The sequence below is a fragment of the Protopterus annectens genome, chromosome 13.part0, assembly GCF_019279795.1.
Source record: "Protopterus annectens isolate FY-2018-M chromosome 13.part0, PAN1.0, whole genome shotgun sequence".
In the NCBI taxonomy this organism is placed as follows: Eukaryota; Metazoa; Chordata; order Ceratodontiformes; family Protopteridae; genus Protopterus; species Protopterus annectens.
Window position 1 is genome coordinate 1,047,274,242 of NC_056747.1, and position 13,393 is coordinate 1,047,287,634.

Here is a 13,393-nt window from a genome sequence, read left to right on the forward strand (position 1 = left end):
GGAAACAGAACGTGGAAAGGGCTGTCACCAAGCTTAGGGAGCCTGTAATAAGGAAGATAAGAGTTCCTGTTGAAGTATTAGAAATATTTTGGAGATTTTATGAACATTTGTATAAGGCAGAGAAACATGGAAATCAAGAAAAGATACAAATGGAAATGTTTATGGAAGAATTAAATATGCCAATCTACAGGAAAGTCTCCAGGGAATAGATGGTATTCCTGTGGAGGATAAAGATGTGGAAGGCTCTTAAATGAAAGACCAGCACTGGTGGAGTTTTTAATAGTATCTAGAAAAGAAGCTGCCATTAAAAAAGGAATAATTAGTAGAGCACATAAAATATTGCATAACTATAAAAATCAAAGAAGCTTAGAAAGGATTCCGGAAGAGACTGGATAAGCAATTCACAGAGAGACAATGGGGGACATATGTGTATCTCCCAAATATGCAACAAAGGGTAGAAGATTTAGGATCTTTGCCTGGAAGTGTTTACATAGGTATTTTTATACCCCAAGTAGACTCCAAAGAATTTTTCCTCAGGTGGAGAGCAAATGTTGGAGGTGTGATGGGCAGGAAAGAGGTGGCTGGGAACATATTTTTTGGGAGTGTAGTGAGCTGCTACACTTTAGGGATTCCCTGTGGACCACTGTGTCTGAGATCCTGGGTGAGTGGACTGGATGGGGAGATGATTTATTGAGCTATGATACAGAATTGGAATTGTCTAAACATAGTAAAGCCTTGCTGAATCTAACTATGGTGGCTGCCAAAAAAGCAATGCATAGAAAATGGAAATCATGAATCAAGACACACCAAATGCAAAGATCTCCACAGGTGATAGTCCTAGCATCAAGTCATAACTGCTCTATGGTGTTCTGCTCAAGATTTAAACTACAACATGTCAAATTATCAAAGTCCACTACAGGAAGACAAATGTATAACATCTTGCAATGGTTTTAGAAGGAACTGAGAGGACTGACTGAATCCATTCAAATGGGGTATCAAACTGCTCAGGGTGAAGGAAGGAACTACTCCACACCAGAGTTCAGAAACAAAAGCAAGTTGTGAGGACAAGGAAACCTACCCATTAGAACCTGCAGCTTAAATCTGCTCCTGCCATGTTAATGAGACAGCAAATGCCACACACCAGTTCTTGCTTAAGAGTGGGATTCTGGGAGGTCCACTGCCAAAGTTAACTTAGTAAAACTACCAAGTCTAGACTTATTCCCGGGCTCTGAATCTTATCTTATTCCTTCCTTTGATTATATGATGAAACTTCTGACTGGCTCCTGCACTGGACCACTTCAATTATTATTAGGTGTGGGGCAGTGATGAAGGCTTCAAATGTCTACCCTTGGTACTGTTGACAAAAAGAACTGAAGTGCTACAATTCAGTTTGCCTGCTGGTACAATAGCAGAGTAATTTTCTGCTCACGAGTTAAGTCCTTTGCCAGAGGAAGGAGGAAAGAGAAGCCAGTGCTTGCTTTCCTTGTGAGGAAGGGGTGGCTGGAGAAAATCTTGCTTTGGAGCAATTCCCAGCAGTGGCTGGGAATCAAAACTCCTGCTCTTGGGCATAATGCATGGCAGGGAGCTCACGGCAGCTACATGGGAAGGACAGCACATGCTTATACCCTTGTCTGGATCTACTGCATGCCATGCAGTGATCATTGTCAGTTGCCAACAACACTGGGATTTTGTCTTAAAGAAATTTGGTTGCAACTGATGCTCTCCCTGCTTAAAGTACTTTACCATATTTGAAAGCTCATGCATTGCCTTTTATTATTATTCTGTGTTTTTTTGGAGTGCTCTCTTTAGTTGCAGCTTCAGGATGTGGATGAAATGGGTCCTATGTGGATCAACTCACTACCCTGTTCAACAAACACTAATAAATAAGTTATAACCTCCAGCCATAGGCACAGTTACAAAACAAGAATGCAGACATTCAGAGGATATCTGAACCTGAATGGTAAGAAAACTGGGAGTTCTAGCAACAAACTGTACTTTTATTCCCTGTGACTGCACACTGCTCATAAGCCACAGGGAGCAGATATGTCCCAAGAACTGAAGCCTGAGATTTAAACCGCCATGACAGAAGGCACAATAAGAATGCATGTGATCCAGTCATCATAGAGAGCTACATAGAGAAACATTTCTGATATAATAAATGTGACTGTTAAACATTTTCATTTTAACTTTTTTTATTTTTCCACTTGGTAACTGGGGCAGACCACTGATCCACATGGATCATTTACCAGTTTCAGTCTGGGAACACTGTCCTATTAAAGGACTTGCTTAGCATTACACAGTTAGGCAATTGGGATGTAAGGGAATTAAACCCTACACCACAAGAGGCATGTCATTGACAGCTCACAGCCTTAACCCTCTAAGCGAACTAACATACACAATGTCAAGAGTCTGCGATTCCAAAACAACAAGTGATGGGTAGTGCAAGTTACTGCAACAGCAAGTCTGTTAATGTTACTGTAGAAGACATCCTTGTAAGTGGAGACAAAACAGCAAAACACTAGTAGTATTAATGGGGAAAAAGCTAGCTTAAAAATTAGGCTAGCCTTTGTGAATAGCAGCACATAAGGCAGACTTTTGAATGTTTTAATCCTGTCATACTGTATAGATAAGAAAGTTGGAGAGAAGTACTTGAAAAACTGATCACTTACCTAGGAGAGACTACACCACCTGCTGCACCAGATGAAGCATCGTAAGAAATCAGTGTATTATCATCGACCCTTTGGAGAATCTGTGCAAAAAAAAAACAAAGAAGGTGCTTCATCACATAAAATTGTATGCTTTGCCTTCTCTCAGACAGAAAAAAAAACACAATTAAACAAATCGAAGCCGTGTACTCAAAAAATCAAAAGCCACATTGTACACATCTACAAGCTATGCTGGTACAGATTTAAGTACTTGGTTTAATGTCTAAAATTTATCTGGAGGCCATGTGGCTTTATGATTCTTTTTGTACTTAAAGGTGAGAAGCAACTGCTACACACCTGTTAATTAGCTCTAGGGTACAAAAAATTATATCCTCAAGTTTATTCTGTGCCCAATTAATATTATCAAGGAAAAGGACTTCTGCTGCACCTGGCACAGTTTCTAGGTCTAATGTCACAGGAGGATCAGCAGTAGGTGATGACTCTGCAGCCAATAGCATCTCACAGTCCACTACAAGAACAGCATCCTGAGGTATTCATATGATATCATCATGAGTATTGTGGCACCCATCATGCCAGAAAACATTGTAGATTCCACCACAGAACCCTGTGCTGTCTTCCTCACTAAAGCTACTAAAGCAATGGACTTCACTTCCTGGGTCCTTTCCAAAGGTTGGAATGAGCAGTTCACAGTGTCCATCTCCACACCTAGAAAGGAGATCTGAAACAGGGTCAGACAGAATATATCCAGGTTTACAGTAACTTTCAGGTACTGCAAAATAACAGCATCCAGATGAGGGTCATTCTTTGGAAGTCCTTGGATGGGACTAAAGGAACCAGCCATTCACATAAAGTACCAAATTAAGGTCCTTCCCCCTGTGAGGCTTTTGCCACAGTGATCAACACTGCTAAACAAGGTAAGCATTGAAGAAAGTGTTGCCCATCTACAGCAGACTGTAGAAATCTCTTGCATGTACCTTGAACATGATGTCTGAAAAAGCATTCATCAATTCCTATGAGGAACATCTAGGCACCCTACAGTATCAAGGTCATAAGACCTTGGACAGACACCATTTGGAAATGGATGCATCACAATCGCTGACTGAAATGACTGCCATCCAGAATTGGAGAGAAACCATCAAAAACCACAAAAGTGTGAGTAGAACCCCCAACCGTGTTCTGAATGAAAGACTGCTACAACACAACTTTTTGTCAGGGTTCTACCTCAAAAGATCCACTGAGACAGCTTATCCTCTTAGCAAAGTTATTTCTGTTGCATGACAAGTTCTAAGATGTGGTCAATACTGTTCATCTCAGCAAATTGATGGTCTTTTGTGACAGCTGTCCAAGCTGGGTAAACTCTGATAACCATCATCTCCTAACAGGCAGCTCTAGACTGTAGTCAGGGCTACCATGGTTGAACTAGCAGAGATATCCTCTTAGATAAGTCAGCTGGTAAAGGAGGGGTCATGACCCTGTGAAGCTAGACAGCCTTGCTACGGTGGTGAACAAAATTTTCCTTTTGGGATTGGCCAAGTCAAGTCTGGAAAAGGAAAAAAAGATGGGTAGAATGGAATCAAAGGACTTCTACCATAGTGAAAGCCTGTTTCTTCTTTAATAGGTCATTCCAAAGGTTTTAAAAGGGCTTGGCAAACAATTTCCACTCAAAATGGGCATCCACAATATTGCTCCTCAGCTCCTCCCTTAGGCAGTACAGTTTTACCCATGCTCTCCATGAATGCACACAATTGAGAATACAACACTGGCAAAGGTATCAAGACAATAAAACTTACAGTGGTCCACAAGGATGTTCACTTTGAAAGACAGACTCTGAATCATACCTTCCATGACCCAGGCTCAGGAATGTCCTCAACCCTTTTACAAGACGTAGTCCACTAAGGAGGACTGAAGTTTGGATACATGACAAAGAGCCAAGGGTTTTATACTCAAAAAGGCACACCAGTCCAGAACACTGGACTTTTGCCTTTTAGCTGGGTAGCAAATGATGTGGTCTCTGGGACCAAAACTGAAGTGATAAGATCACAGAAGAATGAATAGGAAGCCTGATAAGGGACTTTTTCTAATTGGTCATTGGCTTACAAAGACTATCCACATTCTTGGGGCCACAGGAGGGAAATGAGGGTGCTTTCAGAATGCAAGAATAGTGTCCTTTACTACAACCTCCATGGGTGTGGGATGACACTGCTTGCATACCTTCTTCAGGTGTGCATTCAAGCATTTCTAGAGGAAAGGGATAGGAGACCATAATCAGTACATGCCGGACATCACAAGCCTCAAAGTCTCTTCACAGAAGGGATCAACTGAAGAGGACAACTGTGCTGCAGGAAGACAGCAGCTTATCGTTTTCACTCATCTTGGATATATCCTCTGGGCCTTCAGACAGCAGCTTATCGTTTTCACTCATCTTGGATATATCCTCTGGGCCTTCAGAAAAAACCTCAATGAGCCCGAGAAGGATTCCAGTCCTTTCTCCACCTCACAAACGAGCTCACACAGTGTCTTGTAGAAGGGTAAACATGCAATAGGTGTCAAATAAGAGAAACCTATGCATAAGAACATGCTAAGAAAAAAGGGTACAGTGTGAGAAAGAGGCAGAAGCAGGGCTGGCACTGGCATCAATATATACTCCCCTAAGGTTGTAATGCCACATCTATGACTCAAGCTCCCAACAGACAAAACTATGTCTATGCTTTCACCTGCAAGGTGAGGTATGGGACAATCCAAAGTCCTCCATCTGGGAAGCAGACCCTGCTGCACCTGTGGATGGGTGAGATCAGGAAGGTAAGGCAGATGATAAATAAAGACCACTTCCCAGGTCAGGCTGGTTGGCTTCAAGCTCTGAACTATTACCCTAGGCTAAGAGGTGTGTGGCCACATCTAGAATGCACTCACATCCTCCAGGTGGGAGCTGGGGGAGGTTCTTCTAGGGTCACCTCTGTCATCTGGCAGGATGGGTATATAGCTCAAGTTTGTGTTAGATAAAGAGAAACTCAAACACCTGTGGCTCTCTAAAACACATTTAAGCAGTGGACTTTACTGTATAAATCTGCTTGCATCCTACCCTCCATTTAAATCTTTCCACTCTGCAGGTAGAGGGCAGTTGGTGATTCTACAGTTTCATGTGGAGCACTCAAGATAAAATAACTTTTCCTATCATGCTATATGCAGCTTATTTCTGGACATAAGTAGCTTGTCTTGTACTCAGATTCATCAGCAGAACAATTTAAGAATCCCATAAAAAAATAATTACATCTGATCTATTCTACATGTTTTTTTTTTAAATCAGCTTGCTGAATCATAAACTTAATGAATGTTAATGTCTGTACACCTTTAGTAAACTTGTTATTGGCCCTATGTTCCATTTTAATGCTCTTATATCTATGATTATTTTTTTTTTTTATGTTAAGAAGCTGAGGTTTAGACTTGACAACTCAGAACTTAATCACAAGGAGAAGCCAGGACTCTGGCTTATCCTAAAGATTCAATCCTTCAACAGTGTTGAGATTATGGTCTGAACACTGTCAGAGGACCTTGTGAGAGGCTTTTTCCACTGTCACAATCTTGTTGGTGGCATACCAGGAGCTTTCCCCTTGGAGATCAACAGGTGGGCAGGGTTGAAACATTGGTATTTAAAGTACAGGCTCATATTGTGTTCATCCCTCATGATAATAAATGGAATGCCAATGCAAGCTGCCGACCATTGGATCCTCTTGGTGCATAAGCCCATTTGTTACCTTCACTGGACAAGAGCCAGCTAAGATCATCATCCAAATGGCCATCAGAGGTGGTTTGAGATTTTTTTTCCCTTCCCAACCCTTAAGTAACAAGTACTCAGTGAGGCATAGACAGGGGCATGCAAAGACTGTTCATAGAGAATGTCTCCTCACTTCTACATAGGGCATCCCCTTAAAGCAGTCCTGCACCTCCTCATGGCACAAGTAATAATCTCTCTGGTCTCCACATGGGAGATCGTACTGCCCTTCGAGACTCTGATTGCATGAAATCTCCAACCAGCCCACAGGAGAGGAGAGTGGGCCACTCCCTTTCACTCCTTCACTGCCTAGCTCCTCCAGTGCCAGGTCCACTAAAAGTACAGTTGTGTACACTTACCATAAATGTAGATATTCGAGAGTATTCACTGTTGCAGTCATTACAGTAGGGTTATCTGCTTGTAGGTAAGCCCTCAGTCAGCCTGATTAACAAAGTCTTGGTCCTGCTTCGGTTGCTGTCCCTTCTTCCATGACGTCAGTTCGTCATGGGTATAAAACATGCAGCCGATGCCATTACATCAGTTTTTCTGGCCCCAGATGTCAGGTGGCCCCCTAATGGGAAGCAATTAAATATAAAAGCACAAATATATACCTCCAATAATTTATTTTATTTTATTTTATTTTACATTTGTTGACCGGGATAGTCCGACTGGATACATGCCCATTTTCAGCGGAGGCCCGGGGAGAAAAGCTCCACAGAGAAAAAACAGAAAACACATAGGTTTACAGGTACATAAATGAAAGGCATAACAAATTAACATTCTTTATGCTTTCCTTGGCATGATTATTGTATCAAGACAGTAAAGAATCCAGCTCAAAATTACAAGTACAATACAAATTCAAGAGACAATAATGTTACTATGTTCAAAAAGTTCTACACCATTGCAGGGTTCCAAGAGATCATGGAGAAACTGATTACAGTAGAACGAACTAAATAGGGTAGTAGTCAGTTTATTTACGAATTACTTGATGCCAAAAAAGAGGAGAACCCCAGTTAGCTAGTTCAAGTAGGATAGGATATGCTGTAGTTCAATTAGCAACTAGTCTGGATTTGCACATGAGCACAGCCAATGTGCCTTAAAGAATTGTATAAGATGTTTTTTAAATTGAGAGAGGGAGTTAGTGAGTCTTAAGTTGTTAGGGAGGGAGTTCCAAACCTTTCCTATTGTATTGGCGAAGAGAGCATCGCCGCCCATATTATTGGATTTGATGGTTTGGACCAGAGATCTGTTGGAGGAGCGAAGACTACTTAGGTTAGAGTAGGGGGGTCAGTAAGTTATTCAATGAAGGGGTTTTGTCAGGTTCCTTAATGATTTTAAATGCTACAGAGAGTTGGTTTAGTTTGAGAAGATTGGATAGTTCTAACCAGTCAAGTTTCTTTAGATTGTGGCAGTGGTGAGTTCTATAAGGAGCCCCTGTTATAAATCTGGCAATGTGATTGTAAGTTACGGATAGTTTATTAATATCGCATATGTTGAGGAAAGAGAATACAGGTGAGGCATAGAGAAGTGTGGAGAGGAGATGGGTACGGGCGATAGTTTAGCATTGGGAGTTAGGAAGTTCTTGATTGTATACAAGGATCAGAGTTTCTTATTTACAGCTTTTATGGTCTGGCTGATATGCAAGTCAAATTTAAGTTTGTTGTCAATAGTCACCCCTAGTAGTTTAATGTTGGTATCGGGTTCAATTATGGTCCCGTTTTTAGACTGAACGGAGAAGGTAGTATTGTTAGCTTGTGTATTGTGTTGCACTAGAGGACGAGCTGAGGTGGGAAAGAATAGTAGTAACTTAGTTTTTTTTGGGTTTAGGATGAGATTCCTCTCAAAGAGCCATTTTTCTACTGTAGCAAAGCAGTGTTGGGTTGTTACTTCTAAAGCAGGGAGAGTGACATCTGAACAGATAAGGGTGGAGTCGTCTGCATATTGGATGCATATGGCTTTGGGGATGACTGAATAGAGTTCGTTTATGAAGACGGAGGGGACCTAGTATGGAGCCTTGGGGAACACCTATGGTATTGGGTAGTAGTTGAGAGAGCTTATTTTGCCATTGGACTGTCTGTTGCCTTCCAGAGAGATAAGCAAGGAACCATTTGAGGGCTGAAGTGTCAAAGTGGAAGGTTTCTAGCGTGTGGAGAAGTAGTTGGTGATTGACCATATCAAAGGCTTTTGACAAGTCAAGAAAGAGAGCGGAAGATATTTTTCTGTTATTACGATTTTTATTAATTGAGTCAGTAAAAGAAAGGAGGGGGTGGTAGTACTATGGTGGGGTCTGAAACCATGTTGGGATTTGGTCAATAGGTTATTTAGGTTGAGGTAATGGAGAAATTGTTTATGAACACATCTTTCCATGATTTTGGCTATTGGAGACAAAATTGCTATGGGTCTGTAGTTGGATGGTTCGGTAGAAGAGCCACCCTTATGGAGTGGTATGACGTAGGATATTTTCCAGATCGAGGGATAGTGGCCTCGGTAATAGTTCGATTAATCAGGATAGAGATAGGATAGGCTATCGCATCTGCTGCTATTTGTAAGTATTCCGCTGGGAGTTGGTCTGCCGAGAGGGTGGTTGGTTTGAGTTTCTTCAGTAAGATTCTGATGTAAGAGGTGGGGATAGGCTGTAATTTAAAGAAGGGGAATGTATCCTCAGAAGTGTTAGCTAGGGAGAGGAAGGAGGGGGTAGTTGATTGGCTAGTGACTGGATAGTTTCAGTGAAGGAGGAGTTAAAAGTATTAGCTATGTCTTCTGGGTTTTTGCCAATAAGTGTCTCAGGGGTAGGGGTACCTGATTTACCGGGATGGAGGAGATTATTTAAGCCAGCCCAGAACTTTTTTGGGTTGTTCTGGTGTTTCTCTTGGAGGTGACAGAAAAAGTTCTTTTTGTCCAGTTTACTGGCTTTTTTCGTTTCGTTTCTAAGCTGCTGGAATTTAATACGGTCTAGGGGTGCCTTGGTGGATCGCCATTTGTCCCAAGCTTTATCTCTAAGTTTAAATTTGGATTTAGTTTCCCTGGTTAGCCAGGGAGCTATCCACACCTTAGTTCTGGTAAGTCGGTTAGGGGCATGAGTGTCCAGAATCTTTAAGAATGTGTCAGTAAAGAATGTCACACTCTCATCAAGGGGCAAAGTTTTTAGCTTAGACCAGTTACAGGATTTGAGTTCAGCTACAAATTGGGTTGATACAAATTTCTTCTTATTTCTAACAAGTTTGTGTATGGGAAGGTTATTGTTAGAAAATTTGTGTTTTATTATGAAAGTGACGAGATGGTCACTAAGATCGTTGGGAAGGGTCCCAGTGGTATATTTATGGGTGGGATTATTGGTAAGAATCCAGTCAAGTATACTCTCTTTTTGGTGGGCATTTCCTACTCTTGTTGTAGAGATTATATTTTGGGAGAATCCATACAGGTTAATGGGTATGGGGTTAGTCTGTGCGGAGCACTGGGTCCAATCAATGTTGACATCGCCTAGTACAAAGGTTTCTTGAAGATAGTTAGTGGCTAACCAGTTTAATGTTTGTTCCATAGTTTCTACATTGTTCCCAGGTGGGATATAAATAACAAAAAGGTTAATACTTTTTTGGTTGTTTAAACATTTTTAGGGCTATTGACTCTGCATTAGCAGTTTTAGGTGGTTGGATAGGATGCATTATGATATTAAGTGAACTTTTGTACAAAACAGCTATACCGCCACCCCTTTTGTTTGCTCGGTCAACCCTTAAGATATTATATCCAGGTGGAAGAATTTCTTCATCTTTGGTGACTGGTTTGAGCCATGTTTCGGTTAGACACATATCAATAAAAAAGCAAATACACCAAAAAGGCTTTTAAGCATAGTAAAGGAAAGTAGAGGTATAGCCAAAAGTTAGGGGGCTGGAGGGAGGGTAACCAGGACTGCAACAGTGAATACACTCGAACATCTACATTTATGGTAAGTGTACACAACTGTACTATGTTCTTCGTGATTCACTGTTGCAGTCATTACATTTGGGTAGATTCCCAAAGCTATGGTTGGGAGGAGGAATTTAGACAGCATTAGGGCCAGCTATAAGGCCCTGAGTGGCAAGGCCAGTTCTGGAGTTTGGCAAATGATAATGCTTGGTGAAAGTATGTACAGAACTCCAGGTAGCAGCTTCTAGGATGTCCCTGGTAGGGACGCCTCTGAGAAAGGCTGTAGAGGTAGATGCAGCCCTGGTGGAGCGAGCTCTGATCCCCTGGGGGATAGATTTTCCATGGTGCTTATAGCAGAAATTAATGCAATGGCTTATCCATTTAGAAATGGTTTTCTTTGAAACAGCCTTCCCCTCTGCCCCTGCAGCAAATGCCACCAGCAGTTGTTCAGGTTTCCTTTGAGGTCTAGTCCTGTCCAAGTAGAATCTAAGCTGTCTGTGCACATCTAAGGAATGTAGTATCCGTTCCCCTTTATTATGTGGATTGGGAAAGAAAGTTGGCAAATTAATGGACTGGTTAAGAGCCACACTGGATACCACCTTGGGCATGAAGGATGGATTGGTTCTGAGGGACACCCTGTCCGCATGAAAGATGATGAAAGGCTCCACTGCCATAAGGGTCTGTAATTCAGACACCCTTCTAGCTGAAGTGATTGCTAAAAGGAAAGCTGTTTTCCAAGAAAGAAATGTTAAGTCTGTAGTAGCAGCTGACTCGAAAGGAGGTAGAGTGAGTTTCTCAAAAACAAAGTTAAGGTCCCAGGCTGGGTTTGGAGCTCTCCTGGGTGGCCTCAAATTTCTGGCCCCTCTGAATAACTGCTTGAGCAGTGGATGAGAGAAGAGGGGCGGTTCTGGGTTCTAATGAGCTGAAATGGCTGAGGCATGGATTTTAATTGAGGAAAAAGACAGTCCCTTGTGAAGCATCTCAGTTAAGCATTGTAAAATCTGAGGTAAATTGGGCGCTGCTGTGCTCATCCCTTGGGATTGGTTCCAGGCACAGAATCTTTTCCATTTTTCAGCATAAGATTTTCTAGTACTAGGCCTCCTTGCCTCTAAAATGATATCCATCACAGGTTTGCTGAGGAATGGTAAAGGACAGATTAAGTAATTAGCCAGGCTGCAAGGTTCAGTGTTAGAAGCTGATGGTGCAAAATCTGGTTCTCCTGCTGAGATAGCAGGGAAGGAGTCTGAGCAGGTGCCATGGAGATAACTGTAACACACTGCGCAGGAGGGGGTACCAGTGTTGGCGCAGCCAGTCTGGAGCAATCAAAATCATCCTTGGTTTGTCCTGTTTGATTTTTAGTAGTACTTTGGAGAGCAGAGGCAGAAGGGGGAAGGCATAGAGTGATAGGGTTTTCCAGCTGAAGGACAGAGCATCCACTTTCCAGGCTTGTGTGGAGTTCTTGTGCAAAATTTGTCCAAATGGCAGTTCTGGGGAGAGGCAAACAGGTCTATATCTGGGCTCCCCCATTTGCTTGTCAACATGTTGAAAATCCTTGGTTCCATTTTCCACTCGTGTGGGTCCATGAGGCTTCTGCTTAGTCCGTCTGTCAGTGTATTTAATTTTCCTGGCAGGAATTGAGCTTGTAAGTGCACTTGGTAGCTCAAGGCCGTGTTCCACAATGCCATGGCTAGTCTGCAGAGTGGGTAAGAATGTGTACCCCCCTTCTTGTTTATGTGCCACATAACAGTGGTGTTGTCCATCTTTACCATTAGTTGTCCTGGAAGAATGTGGACCTTGAAGGCTGTCAGAGCATTCTGTACAGCTAACATTTCTTTTTGATTGATTGATATGGATGTCATTTGACTTGGGTTCCATTTGCCCTGAATGCACTTCCCTGCCAGGTGAGCACCCCATGCATAGTCTGATGCGTCTGTTGTTATGGTTTGGGCAGCAGGGGGTGGTGTGAAAGGTAGTCCCTTGCTTTGGTGGCAGGCCTCTGCCCACCAAAGGAACTCTAGGCGTAGGCAAGGTATGATAGGAATCATTGTTTCCAGGTCTTGAGAATGTTGACACCATAGGCTTTTTAGATACCACTGTAGTTTCCTCATATGCAGTCTTGCATATGGAATTAGAAGAATGAAGGAGGCCATGAACTCCAAGGCTTGCAGTATTTGTCTTGCAGATAGCAGGGTTTTTGTGGCCACTTGTTTGAAGTAGTTTGTCAAATTAATTTGTTTCTCTGGCGTGAGGTAAGCCATTTGGGAAGTTGTATTCAAGTTTGCTTCCAGGAATATAATTTGTTGACAGGGTACCAGGTGTGATTTCTTTTCATTTCTGGTGTACCCCAGACAAGTTAGAACCCCTTTGTACAAAGGCCAGATGATTCAAAAGTATGTCCTGGCTTTCTACCTGAATTAGACAATCGTCCAGGTATGGGTATATTTGAATATTTCTTTGCCTGCAAAATGCAATAACTGGAGCTAAACACTTTGTGAATACCCTAGCTGCAGTAGATAAGCCAAAGGGCAGTGCAGAGAACTTCTCTGAATCATAGGTATCTTCTGCAAGATTCCCTGACTGGGATGTGCAGGTGTGCTTCTTTTAAATCTAGTGTTGCCAACCAGGAATCTTTGCCTAGCATAGGAAGTAATTGGTGAAGAGTCAGCATCTTGAATTTTGGAATCTCCAAAAAGGTGTTTAGAGTAGACAGGTCCAGGATAGTACGCCATGAATTGTCTTTTCTGGGTACCAGGAAAAGTCTAGAGTAGAAACCTTGTCCCTTCTCCTCTTATGGTACCAGCTGAATAGCCCCCATGCTTAAGAGAAAAAGTACTTGTTTTTGGGCCTCTGCCCACTGATTTGGGGGTAGGTTTGGCCACCTGCTTGGTGTTGGCAATGTGCGGAAGTGAAATCTGTATCTCTGAGACACTATATTTAAAACTCATTTGTCTTGGGTAATGAGTTCCCAATTCTTTGCATGAAGAGCAATCTTTCCCTCCCAAAGGGGCAGTCAGTTGATAGGTGCTTGGAAATTTTAAAAGGAATTCATTGAGGC

The 13,393-nt window shown here is 42.2% G+C and overlaps 1 protein-coding gene across 1 annotated transcript in view; it reads right to left on the minus strand.

Moving 5' to 3' along the window:
• STARD3 (StAR related lipid transfer domain containing 3) overlaps positions 1 to 13,393 on the minus strand; it is a gene marked incomplete in the record, with an annotated part of 483,177 nt that overhangs the window by 41,994 nt on the left and 427,790 nt on the right. Inside the window, 1 exon segment of the mRNA XM_044055044.1 lies at positions 2,670 to 2,749. Coding sequence (XP_043910979.1) covers positions 2,670 to 2,749 — 80 coding nt within the window.